The sequence below is a fragment of the Geotrypetes seraphini genome, chromosome 1 (genome assembly GCF_902459505.1).
Source record: "Geotrypetes seraphini chromosome 1, aGeoSer1.1, whole genome shotgun sequence".
NCBI lineage: Eukaryota > Metazoa > Chordata > Amphibia > Gymnophiona > Dermophiidae > Geotrypetes > Geotrypetes seraphini.
The window spans coordinates 463,038,993-463,052,492 of NC_047084.1; the positions used below are offsets into that span (position 1 = coordinate 463,038,993).

Sequence of the window (13,500 nt, forward strand, 5' to 3'; positions counted from 1 at the left end):
CTACTTAAACCTCAGACATTTAGTTTAGTGTGCTCATGACTGCTGCGGTGAGAGTGAACACCATGGTGAGATCAAAAGAGCTGTCTGAGGCCTTCAGAAAGAAGATTATATAGCAGTTTATAAGTCTGGTAAGGGATTTAAAAAAGATCTCGAAAGAATTTGACATTAGCCATGCCACAGTCCGGAAAATAGTGTACAAGTGAAGGACTTTCCAAACAACTGCCAACATGCCCAGGTCTGGCTGTCCAAGCAAGTTGACCCCCCCAGAGCAGACTGCAAGATGCTAAAAGAAGTCTCCAAAAACCATAACATGTCATTACAGGACCTATAGCAGGCTCTTGCTACTGTTGATGTGAAAGTGCATGCCTCTACAATCAGAAAGAAACTGCACAAATTTAATGTGCATGGGAGGTGTGCAAGGAGGATACCTTCTGCTCTCTAAGAGAAACATCAAGGCCAGACTGAAGTTTGCCAGAGAGAATGTAGACAAACACCAGGACTGGGCAAACTGCAGCTCTATACCCTAGAGGAGCGCAGGGAAAGGGGTGACATGATTGAGACATTTAAGTACGTCACGGGTCGTGTCGAGGTGGAAAACGATATATTCTTTCCCAAAGGACCCTCGGTCACAAGGGGGCACCCGCTCAAACTCAGAGGAGGGAAATTTAGTGGTGACACCAGGAAGTATTTCTTCACAGAAAGGGTGGTAGATCACTGGAACAGACTTCCGGTGCAGGTGATCAAGGCCACCAGCGTGCTCGACTTTAAGAATAAATGGGACATCCACGTGGGATCCCTACGAGGGTCGAGTTAAGGAACTAGGTCATAAGCATTCAGACTTAATGGGTCAATAGAGTGGGCAGACTTGATGGGCTATGGGCCTTTTCTGCCGTCATCTTTCTATGTTTCTATGGACAGATGAGTCTAAAATTTGAATTATTTAGACACCAGAAAAGAGAACATGTTTGGCGTACATCAAATACAGCATTCCAGGAAAAGAACCTCGTACCAACTGTGAAGCATGGAGGTGGAAGTGTCATGGTTTGGGGATACTTTGCTGCAGCAGGACCTGGTCAGCTCACCATCATACAATCTACCATGAATTCTATCATGTATTAGAGGGTGCTTGAGGAACTTCTGAGACCATCTGTAAGAAAATGAAGCGGAACTGGACCCTGCAACACGTCAATGACCCAAAACATACCAGTAAATCCACCAACGACTGGCTGAAATCTAAGAGATGGAGAGTCCTGGAGTGGCCGAGTCATAGCTCTGATCTTAATCCCATTGAGATGATGTAGGGTAATTTAAAACCGGCTATACATGCAAGAAACCCTCAAACATCTCACAACTGAAAGAATTCTGCATTGAGGAGTGGCCAAACTTTTCTCAGACAGATGTCAGAGAATGGTAGATGGCTACAAGAAGCGTCTCACTGCAGTTATTTCAACACTAGCTATTAGGGTATAGGGTGTCCTAATTTATTCCTTAGAATACACGTTTTTGTGGATATGTTTTGTTTCATGAGTAAATCAAGGAAACTTTTTGTTGTTTACCTGCAATTACATCACTTTCTTTTCCAGAGATAAATTAAAAAAAATAAAAATTTGACAACGATATGTGAACATTTCTTAATAAAAAAACTGATTATTTCATGGGGTGTCCTAATTTTTTCTCAGCCAAAATACACCATGAGATTAGCACCAGCTAATAATAATTTAGATAGATAGAAGGCCATTTTGATTTCAATCTTGTGAGCCACGATTTAAAGTTGCATTCCGTATTGCTATATCTCTAAACCCCTGATGAAGCCGACTTGGGTGAAACTGCGGCCCTGTCGGGTTTCACAATGCAGTATCGTTGATTCATCCAGATTAAGATAAGTGCCTTTTGAATGTTACAGCACTATCTGGTTATAAAAATAAATAAAAAATATATCTTAAAAATTGAATAGAAAAAGTTTACAAAAAATTTTTTAAAATATTGACAAATTTACAACTGTTCTCTATACCTAGAAGGTAGAGCTAATGATAGAGATTTTGTCTGATCTGGAATCATGGTAATTTTTTGCCTGATTTCAAGGTCTCTGAGGCTCCCTTCTATCTATCTAAATTATTATTAGCTGGTGCTAATCTCATGGTGTATTTTGGCTGAGACTGTTTTATTTAGACACCGTTTTTTGTATTTGTATTACTGGTATTACCACTATTGATACAAACATGTCCTAATTTTTTCACATGACTGTAAGTCTGTCTGTATTTCTGCATTGAAAATTCTGTTTCTCAGCCAAAGAAAGACTTGTAAAATGTGCCTTCTAGTATCCATATAGGCCAGCAACTGGGCCCTTAATCTCTCTCTCTTTTTTTTTTTTTTTGTCCTATTTTCCTTCTGTTCAGAGGTTTGTCTGGGAAGAGTTCAGAAGTGACAATCGTGGCAGTGGATTTGCAGGCTATGGCTCCACTCCCAGGTGTTATCCAGATCCAGGGAGATATTACCAAGGTACTGAATTTTGACTGCTGAGTGGGGAGTTTCAACCTCCAGGCTATTGGAGTTAGATGTTGCATGCTGCCGTCTCTCTCTTCATATAACTGCTGATATACCAATGCTGCAAAATTTTGCAATACATATAAAATAGGGATTGTGCAACCATAGGTGGCATGGGAATGGTTATTTTACAGATAACTCTCTGAGCTAGGTTTGAACTGCAGATGGGTAGGACTGGGAGGAGGCAGAGAGGAATAATGTGGACCTGCAGGCACAGGAAAGATTAATCATGGATCTCTGATTGAGCACAGGTTTCCACAGCGCAGGAGATCATCCGGCACTTCGAGGGACAACCGGCAGACCTGGTGGTGTGCGATGGAGCCCCCGATGGTAATGTGGAATATCATCTCAGTCCTTTAGATCCACCATGTTTAAATAGATGCCCTTTCCAAAAATCAGGTCAAATATTTCTTTAGCGTCCCTCCAGACCGGCACAGAAACAGATGAGTTTACACGCCTCTGACAGCAGGTAGAGACTGAGACACTAACTTTTTGGCTACAGTACAAGTGGGCTGTGCAGTTCCTATTACACTCGGGGCTCCTTCTACTAAGGTGCGCTGGCGTTTTTAGCACACACTGCATTGCCGTGTGCGCTAGCCCTGCGCTATGCACCAAGAACTAACGCTGGCGTTAGCGTCTAGCGCGCTCGCGCTAAAACCGCTAGCGCAGCTTAGTAAAAGGAGCCTTCAGTCTTTTCTTAGTCTCCAGCAGGTGGAGTGGTAAGTTGTGCAGTCTGTGCTGAGGTTTCTTTGGGCCTGTTGGATCTGGTTAGGGAATTTTTCTTGTCCATTTTGCTGTCCAGACAGAGCTTGGGGGACCTTCTTGGGGGTCCTACCGACCTCGGGGATGCCACACTCTAAAGTAGCAGTCTCAAACTCAAACCCTTTGCAGGGCCACATTTTGGATTTGTAGGTACTTGGAGGGCTGCAGAAAATATAATTAATGTCTTATTAAAGAAATGGCAACTTTGCATGAGGTAAAACTCATTATAGTTTATAAATCTTTCCTTAATTGCTTCTGATAATTTCAGCTATACACTGCTGAGAGCAATGCAACATGCAAAAAGTAAAAAACTATCAAAGGTTGGGCAGACTGGATGGACCATTCGGGTCTTTATCTGCCGTCATCTACTATGTTACTATGCCATTCAGGATTCTCCTGGGCTTTTCTCATACATCAGTGTCCCATTTATTTAAGCTATTTCCGTTTCCTTTCTACTCAGTCACTGGCCTCCATGACATTGATGAATACATCCAGGCACAGCTACTTCTAGCGGTGAGTGCAAAGGCTCTGACTGACCACACCATAGCTCAGATTATAGATAAAGTGAGGAGTTTTTGTTTACCTTTTAAGGCATGCTTTCTAGGCGGAGCTCTTTGCACATTACCTTTATAAGCAATGAATCACATCAATGTTTAGGTGTACTCTAATGAACTATATGTTAGACTAATTTTGATTATATAAGAGGTGGGGGCAATATTTATTTACAGGCAGTCCCTGTTTTACAAACATCCAACTTACGTCAGACTCGCACTTATGAATGGGGGTGCTTGTTAAACCTTCTGTGTCCCAGGTTCACGCCCCCTACCTTCTTCTGGCTAGCTCCATCCTCCTTCCAGCCACAGTCATTTCTCTTGACAAAAGCCACAGGCAGCGGCTCCTATTGCTGACCTGGAAGCCTTCCGTCTGATGTCAGAGGCTCCAATGTTGGAGGGAAAGCTTCTAGATCAGTCGTAGGAGCCACTGCCCGCGGCTTTTGTCAAGAGGAACGACTGTGGCTGGAAGGAGGAAGGAGCTGGCCAGAAGAAGGTAAACAATTGTGTGAGGGGGGAGCGCGAACCTGGGACACAGAATGGAGGGAGAGAGAGGAGCATGTTGGGACTCGGGAGAGAGCACAATCTTGGACAAAGGATGAAAGGAAGGAGGGAGGGGGCATGAAAGTGGGTCATAGGATTGAAGAATGGAGTGAGTGAAAGAGATGCAGGAGGGGGGGAGGGAATAGAAAGGGAAAACTGGGTGAGCGAAAGGGAAAGAGAGATGGTCCATTGGTTAGGTAATGTTTGATTTACAAATATGGGAAGATATCACCAGGTCCCAACCCATTTTTGCCTTGTAATTCTTTAAATTCTAGCAATTTTCCTGTACTGTAAAATAATTCCATGCTTTCCATAACTGGAAAAGCCCACAGACCCTACCCAGAGTAAACTCTATTGTAATAAAACAGTGTAGGTTCGATAGATCTTCGGTCTGTCCCAGTATGGCAACTCCTTAGGAGTGAGATTTCTCCTCTAATAACTTGTCTCTCACACGGATGCAGACCCTTTAAGTAACTCAAACCATCATCTTTACACTCCCCTGTGGCTTATGATTATTTTTAACCATATGTTGTCTATAAAGAGTAAGTGTAGCTATTTCTTGAAGCAAATTCTATAGTTTGTGCTTTATGTAATGATACACAGGGTACTGTAGAGGACATGGTGCTAAACTGCAGTATTAGTACCTATGCTTGGAAATAGGACTAAAACATAAAAGAAAAAAAAACACATTTTCAATATTTTGCTGAGGTGAAGCTAGCTTTTCTTTCTTCTTCAGGCTCTAAACATTACCACTCATGTGTTGAAGAAAGGAGGCAACTTTGTGGCCAAGGTGGGTTTTAACCACTATACTTTGCTTTTCATTGTTACTTTTTTGTGTCTTTCATTTTTATTATAATTATAAACATTGGTTGTTGAATTCTGCATGTTAATTGGGTCATTGGCTGTTGGCAAGTAGGGTGGCAGGGACCCTCCTGTTTGGCTTTCATTTTCCTAAAGGGGAAGAACATTGGAGGGTCATATCTCTCGGGGTCTGATCTTATCTGTATCAGTTCTCAATTATTAATTATGACAGGGGTTTCCATTCAACATATTACCAATAACTGGAAAAATTACAATAATCTTAATTACACATTCTGGTGGAATTCGTTATGTCATATTTTTAAGATGGAAAGAGCAATAGCGTTGCAAAAAGGGAATTATGATAACTTTGCAAAGATTTGGGGGCCATTGGAAAAGTATTGTAATGAATAGGCATCATTTTTATTCCTTTTTTTAGATTTATTATATGCACACTCAGGGGGGAGGGAGAATTTAGGGAGGAAATTTTTATAACTATTGTTTATAATAATAGTATAATATATTTTATATAGAATAATTGATGAAGGGTGGGTGGGTAGGGTTTTATCATTATGGTCTATCAGATTTTATGTGTTAGATTTTATAGTGCTATATTGGAATCAGTTTATGATATATTTCTGTGCACTTGTTGTTTGATTTAAAAATGAATAAAGAATTTAAAAAAAAGTTCTCAATTATCTTCTGCACGCCGTCGTCTACTGGATTTGCCTCTACTTCCATTCAATCAAACTTGATCTTTGAGAACATTTTAGCTCGACACAGTTCTGTGTTTCACCCTAAGGCGTCATCAGGAGCTTAAGACTGAAACCGGCTCCACTTCAACACAGTTTCTGACATTTTATCATATATTGTTTGCTGGCTTCAACCAGGACTGAGAACTCCAAATCAGGATCTTGCTCCAGCACAAACGCTGGAGAAATTCAGAAACTGGAAATAGGAACAGAAAGGATTTACATATAGAGTAAGAATTGTGAGAATAAGGGACTAAACCACTGTTTTTTTATTTTTCTACATTCTTAGATATCAGAATGATCTTAAAATATATGCATCTGCTTAGTAATATGCAGTGTTTTATATATTTCCAATGCCATTTACCAAAGAACAACAATTTTTAAGATTTGAAGGTTTCAGTGCACATCATGCAATCATTCCAGAAGAGTACACATATACCCCAGATTCAGCTAAAAGTTCCCTGCCCCCAGCAACTTGCATGTATGCATGAGCTAGAGAAAATGCATCCTCTTCCCCTCCCTTCAAAGTGTGGGAAGTGTGGGGGGGGGGAGTTTCTCCTGCCAGTTGCAGGAAACTTCGCAGATTGCATCTGCAAACATTTCTTTCTGCTGTCCAGGGAGGTGAAAGCCAAAATGTTAGGGGCTGGTGTATTAATGCATGATGTTGCTGATTAATATAGCACTTGTGGAGGGAGATGGGGAATCTCTATAGTGAATACTTGACTTGTATAAGTTATGGCTGTATTGTTTGTGAATAGTGCTCTTGCAGAGAAGTTCCTAGTCCCCAGATTTATTCTGCCTCTTGCCAATGCCTCATTTAGATATTCCGGGGGAAGGATGTGACGCTGCTATACTCTCAGTTGAAGATCTTCTTCTCAGATGTGGTCTGCGCAAAGCCTCGGAGCAGTCGCAACTCCAGCATAGGTGAGGCAAGGACAAAGGAAAGAATCTATGAGGGGGAGACAGATCTAAGTTAGGGTCTGGGTGCTTAATATCTTTAGGATAGAGTGACTGAGAGGGACAGGCAGGTTGGGTCCTAAATTACTTTATCTGTAGCAGAGTATTCCTTGGAGGACAAAGTTAATTATTAAACATATGTCAGAGGCAGTTTAGTTTTAAGGAGAAAGGATACAAAATTCTTATGTTTTTCCTTCTTATCAGAAGCATTTGCTGTGTGCCGAGGTTATGCTCCTCCGGATGGCTACATCCCAAATATGTCCAACCCTCTCCTTGACCACTGCTACGGTAAGTTGTGAAATGCAGGCCTATCCCAGGTAAATCAGAGTTGAGGATTAATCTGCTGCAAAGGGTGGAAATAAGCCATTAACACAATGGTGTGGGGGGACACTGGCAAACTGACAACAGCGATGGCTGTGTAATCCGTTTAGATCTTACCCTCTCTCAACATATTTAATTTTCAACGTGAGCTCATTTGTTGAGAGGTATATTTTTGAGTGTCAACCTAACCCCCAATAAATATTCCTTCGTGAAACAGAACTAGAGGAGCAAATGACAGATGAGGACCGCTAAAAGATCAGGAACCACAGAGCAGAAAAGGAGAGAATAAAAGTCATTTGTTAGTTGAAGAAAAGCACATTTGATTTGGCCTTGAGTATTTCTGGACTCTGAATTCAAAGAGGATATAAGAACATGAGTTGCCATAATGGGACAGACTAAAGGTCCATCAAGCCTAGTGTCCTGTTTCCAACAGTGGCCAACCCAGGTCACAAGTACCTAGCAAGATCCCAAGGAGTAAAACAGATTTTTATGCTGCTTATCCTAGGAATAAGCAGTGGATTTCCCCAAGCCATCTGAATAATAGCTTATGGGCTTTTTTTTGGGGGGGGGAGGGGATAAGTCTAGAGTTGTGGGTGTTGGCAGGTTATGGATTCATTTGTGAGGAAAAAAGAGGTAAAACATAAACCTCAAATGTTAGCAAGATGGGGGAGCTATAAGAGGGTTTTTTTGTTTCTTATTTAGCTGGAAAAGTGGTTGGAGTAAAATTTGGGTGATAGCTGAAGTCTAAGTGTAGGAGCTGCCAGACTATTAAAAAAGAAAAAGAAAAAATCACTCTATGGACCTGTTCAAAGAGTAAAGTTGATGATATAACTCAGTTCACAAAAACTTGCTCAGAATCAAGGAGGGGAAAACTGGGGCAAGCCTCAGAAAAACCACCTCACAGCCCAATCATCGCATGGAGAGTAAACAGAAACGTTATATCATTCCATATATGCTTTTTGTGTTATAAAAAATGTTGACGTTCAGCACTATATTAACTAGGTTTTTTAGTCAAAGAACTGAGCAAACTTAACTTGCAGCTTGCGGGTTCCGACGTGCACATTTCGATCCTGCCTCAGGGAACACACAGGAATAGATGAAAAAACTCATGCGATAGGTACAGAGATTCAGAATGGACTGTTGTCTCCAGTGTTCCCGCTAAGGTGCGCTGGTGTGCGCTTGCGCACAAAATATTACCTGGCAGCGCACAAGTTTCTCGTCACAGCGCACACATTGTAGAGCACAGTTCTTCAACCGCCGGTCCGCAAACAAAATCTTGCCGGTCCGCGAAGGATTCGGTCCCCGCCGCAACGAAAGGCCGGCGTCAGCTGACTTGCAACTTCCTGTTGCAGTCGCTGTGCCGGGACTCCTGCCTTCGCCGGGACTCCTGCCTTCCACCGCGTTTGCCTCCTGCCTTGTCTCCGCACCTCCAGACCAGCAGCGGCAGCTCTGTATGTTTTTAACTTCGGCACAGAGCTGCCCCTAATCAATAGTTTAGCGCGGTTTCATAAGGCAGCCTCGGGGCCTTTGCTAGGCCGGCCCACATCGCATCATCGAAGCGGGCCGGCTATCAAAGGCCCCGAGGCTGCCTCATGAAACCGCGCTAAACTATTGATTAGGGGCAGCTCTGTGCCGAAGTTAAAAGCATACAGAGCTGCCGCTGCTGGTCTGAACTCTTGGGCCGCTGAAGGAGGGCAAAAAGCAGCTATCCTGGAGGTTTCCCTTCCTCTCGCCTTACAGGTTCCTTTTTTCCACCTTTTTTTTTTTCCTTCAAACGGCAACGGGCCCCAGCATCGACATCAATCAAGTAAGTTCCACTGTCAATCAAGCGGTTCTGCTCGGCCAAAGCTTCCCCTGTGACATGAGCCACCCTCAGGGGAAAGAAAGTGACCCACAAAGGTGAGGGGAAGGGGGGCAGATGATGGAAGTTGGGGGGGGGAGAGAGAGAAGGGGCAGATGATGGAATGGAGGAGATGAGAGAGAGAGAGAAGGGGACAGATGATGGAAGTGAGAAGAAGGGAGAGAGAGCAGAAGGCAGATGGATGTCAGTTGAGAGGGGAGAGCAGATGCTGAATGGAAGTGGGGAAAGAACACATACTGGATGGAAGGAGGAGATAAATAAAGGGGGAAGAAAATAGTAAGATAATGGAGGGGTGAGGGAAAGGGGTGACAAGCTGTGTGTAGACACAGTGAAAAGAGGGAAACGGGACTAAATAGTAAGAAAGAATTTAATTTAGATGGAGGCAGAAAATAGAGAAGGAAGACCAGAGAAGAAAAGGGAAGAGAGCAGAGAATGATCAGATCTGAGTGGAGGAAATGAGAAGAGAGATATGCTAAAAACCACAGGGGGGAGGGAAGGATAGAGATGCCAGACCATGAGGGGAACAGAAGGAAGATGATGGATGCTAGACCAAATTGGAGGGTGGGGGGGGGGGCAGGAGGAGAGATGGCAGGGAAAGACAGACAGTGAATGGAAGGGGCAGATGCTGGACTGAAGAGACAGAGAAGGTTATCATGCTGCTGTACCGGGCCATGGTACGCCCTCACCTGGAGTACTGCGTCCAGCACTGGTACTTTAAGAAGGACACGGTACTACTCGAAAGGATCCAGAGAAGAGCAACTAAAATGGTTAAGGGGCTGGAGGAGTTGCCGTACAGCGAAAGATTAGAGAAACTGGGCCTCTTCTCCCTTGAGCAGAGGAGATTGAGAGGGGACATGATAGAAACATTCAAGGTACTGAAGGGAATAGACTTAGTAGCTAAGGCAGGGAGAACGAGAGGGCACTCTCTAAAGTTGAAAGGGGATAGATTCCATACAAACGTAAGGAAGTTCTGTGGTAGAAAGCAACATATTTATTTGGCTCATAACTTGCTGGCGCCCGATATTTTTAGCTCACAGTGAAAAAAGTTTGCTCACAACACCCGCCCGCTTAGAGGGAACACTGGTTGTCTCCCATATAGAAGCGCAAGTAGCGCGGTTTAACTGCTTTGAGAGCCTCTCAAAGCAGTTAAACCGCGCTACTTGCGCTTCTATATGGGAGACAACAGTCCATTCTGAATCTCTGTACCTATCGCATTCCTATATGGAATGATATAACGTTTCTGTTTACTCTCCATGCGATGATTGGGCTGTGAGGTGGTTTTTCTGGGGCTTGCCCCAGTTTTCCCCTCCTTAATTCTGAGCAAGTTTTTGTGAACTGAGTTATATCATCAACTTTACTCTTTGAACAGGTCCATGGAGTGATTTTTTTCTTTTTCTTTTCAATACATGCACCTTTTCACTCTTGTTACATTGATTGTAACTTGTCCCCCTCTTCATATCAGACTATTAAAAAAGGCACAAAAAGAAACAAACAAAAAAAAATTATAAGTTAGGTATATGATGGCTGAAATCTGTGGCAGAAGAAGCAAAACTCAGAAAAATAAATGAAATCCTATCAAGGAGAAATGAAGCCTTGCTGGTCAATTTGAAAATGTCAGTGAGAGAAATATGGAAGTGCAATATGTGAGGATCCTGTTCTGAACCAGAGTACTCTAATTCTGAGGCTCTGAGTGGTTTCAAAATGTTGGAGCAAGGGGTGAGATAGGGACAGAGAACTTGTGGCAGGGCAGTGAGAGCAAAAGGTTAAGAGGTTACATTACATTAGTGATTTCTATTCCACCAATACCTTGCGGTTCAAGGTGGATTACAAAAGAAGTTATCTGGCCATTTCCAGAGGAATTGAAGAGTAGAGGGATTTGCTGCAGAGAATTGGGATGAGTCTTGCGGAGTTAGTTTATCTTCACGGATGTCTTGAATAGGATGGTTTTTATTTCTTTTCTGTAGTCTGTAGTTGTTATCAGTAAATTGGAGAGTTGATAGTCTAGTTTTACTGCTTGGGTGGCTAGAAAGCCGTCGTACAGTTTTTTTCGTTTGACGTTTTTGATTGGGGGATGAGTGAATGGTCGGTTCATTCTCCTGTGTCTGGTTGAGGTAGTTTGGATTAGGCGGTTGTTTAAGTAGGCTGGACTGTCTCCGTTTATGGTTTTAAATAGTAGGCAGTAGAATTTGAATTGTACTCTTGCTTGTATTGGGAGCCAGTGAGAATCTAGGTACGCCGCCGTGATGTGGTCATGTTTCCTCAATGACTAGATAAGTCTTAGCGCTGTGTTTTAAACAGTTTGTAGTTGTTTTATCATGGTTATGGGGCAGGGGTGATAGAGTATGTTGCAGTAGTCTAGAAGACCCAGGACTAGGGATTGGACCAAGAGCTGGAATTGTGTTCTGTCGAAGAATTTTCGAACTTGCCTTAAGTTTCCCATGATCCCAAATGATTTTTGTATTGTTTTGTTGATTTGTGGTTTCATGGTACAGCATCTGTCAGTTGTCATTCCTAGAAGTTTTAGAGTGGGTTGTATAGGGTATGAGATTGAGTTTATTACTAGGTTTGTTATGGCTGGGGATATATTATTTTCAAGGAGAATGAATTTTGTCTTGTCTGGGTTTAGTTTCAGTTTGGGATTATTCATCCATGTTGCAACTGTTTCAAGTGTCTTGTGTAGTGTGTCTGTCATGGAGGATGTTGGTTGGTCAAAAGGAAGGAGGATGGTGATGTCATCAGCATAGCTATAGGAAGTTAAGCCTAATTTGTCCAGGCAGGTGCCGAGGGATGCAATGTAGAGATTGAAGAGAGTTGGGGATAGTGGAGATCCTTGGGGTATGCCGCAGGGGTTGGACCATGGTTCTGATTTTTCTTTGTTCAATTTGACTCTGTAGGTTCTGGATTGTAGGAGGCCTTGAAACCATGTGTGAACCTTGTCTGTGATCCCTATTGTTTCTAGTATTTGTAGTAGGATGTTGTGGTCCACCAGGTCAAATGCTGCGGTGAGGTCCAGCTGTATAATCAGCATTTTTCTACCTGTGCTGAGGTGTTGTCTAGCTGTGTCCAGAAGGGAACCTAGAAGTGTCTCTGTGCTGTGGTTGGTTCTGAAACCCGATTGTATGGGATGGAGTATGTTGTGGTCTTCTAGGTAAGTGTTGAGGAGTTTGGCTACCAGGCCTTCCATTAGTTTGACATAGAATGGTATTGAGGCTATGGGTCTGTAGTTGGGTGGTTGGTCTGTTGCTCCTTTAGGGTCTTTTAGGATCGGGGTGACAATGATTTCGCTGAGGTCTTGCGGGAAAGGCCATCTGTGAGCATGGTTTGTATCCATTGTAAGAGGATAGCGCGGAATTTGGTACTGGAGGATTTTAATAGGTATGGAGGGCAGTGGTTGAGATCGCAGTTTGCATGGTTGTATTTTTTGTAGAGTTTGTTAAGGTCAGACCATTGTATTGTGGGGAAGTGGGACCAGGTTCTGTCTGATGCTGCTGAATCTTTTTCTGTGGGGGGCATTGTGATCTCTTCTAGGTGGGTAGGGCTTCCAGAGAGGGTGGACCTGGCCGTTGTGATTTTGTTTTTAAAGTATTCGGCTAAAAGTGTAGCTGAGGGGGGAGGGGTTCCGATATTGGCCAGATAGGGTTTGGTGTCTGTGAGTTCTTTTAATATTAGGAATAGTTTTTTTGTGTCTTGGGTTTCTTTGCCTATTAGGTTGGAGTAGTGTGTTTTTCTTTTAGTTTCAGTTTGTATTGTTGGTTTAGTTTTTTCCAAGCTGTTTTCGTGGGTTCTTGGTTATTTCTCCATTTTCTTTCTAGTCGTCTGCATTGTCTTTTGAGTAGGAGTAATTCATTATCGAACCATATGTCTGATCGTCTGCTAATTCTGTTTTTTGTTTGTATTGGGGTTAGCTCGTCTAGGGTAGCTGTGCTAATCTTGCCCCATTGTGAGACGAAGTCCTTGGGGTTGCATTCTTGGAGTGCTGCGTCTGTTTTAGTCCAGAATTTGGAGGGGTCAATGTAGTTACGAGAGTTGTAGGTTGATCTTTGGGGTTTTGGTTTGGTTTTGTCTTTGGCCCAGTTGAGGTTGAAGGAGTATGTGTAGTGATCTGACCAGAGGGATTTAGACCACTTTCCATTTGATGTTTGAATTTCTGGCAGTAAGGGCTGTTGGGTCATGAAAGCTGCTATGTCTAGTTGGTGACCTTTTTCATGTGTGATTTGTTGGTCTAATATCTTGTATGTTAGGGCTTCGAGGAATGACAGTAGGTTTTCTATTTGTTTGGAGAATTGGTCTTCGAGATGGAGGTTTAGGTCTCCTAGGATTAGGTTGTAAGTTGCTGTTAGTGAATTTTGGTATATAAAATCTTCAAATTCGGGTCTAGCTGTGTTCCAGTTCCCTGGTGTTATGTAGCAGA

The 13,500-nt window shown here is 42.8% G+C and overlaps 1 protein-coding gene across 5 annotated transcripts in view; it reads left to right on the forward strand.

Annotated features, from left to right (window-relative positions):
- Positions 1-13,500, forward strand: part of FTSJ1 (FtsJ RNA 2'-O-methyltransferase 1) — a 54,829-nt gene that overhangs the window by 14,021 nt on the left and 27,308 nt on the right. For all 5 annotated transcript variants that reach the window (XM_033923390.1, XM_033923382.1, XM_033923411.1 and 2 more), the window contains 6 exons: positions 2,397-2,499; positions 2,796-2,874; positions 3,767-3,819; positions 5,137-5,190; positions 6,772-6,874; positions 7,112-7,195. In XM_033923390.1, the coding sequence (XP_033779281.1) occupies positions 2,397-2,499; positions 2,796-2,874; positions 3,767-3,819; positions 5,137-5,190; positions 6,772-6,874; positions 7,112-7,195 (476 nt within the window). The remainder of the gene's footprint in view (positions 1-2,396; positions 2,500-2,795; positions 2,875-3,766; positions 3,820-5,136; positions 5,191-6,771; positions 6,875-7,111; positions 7,196-13,500) is intronic.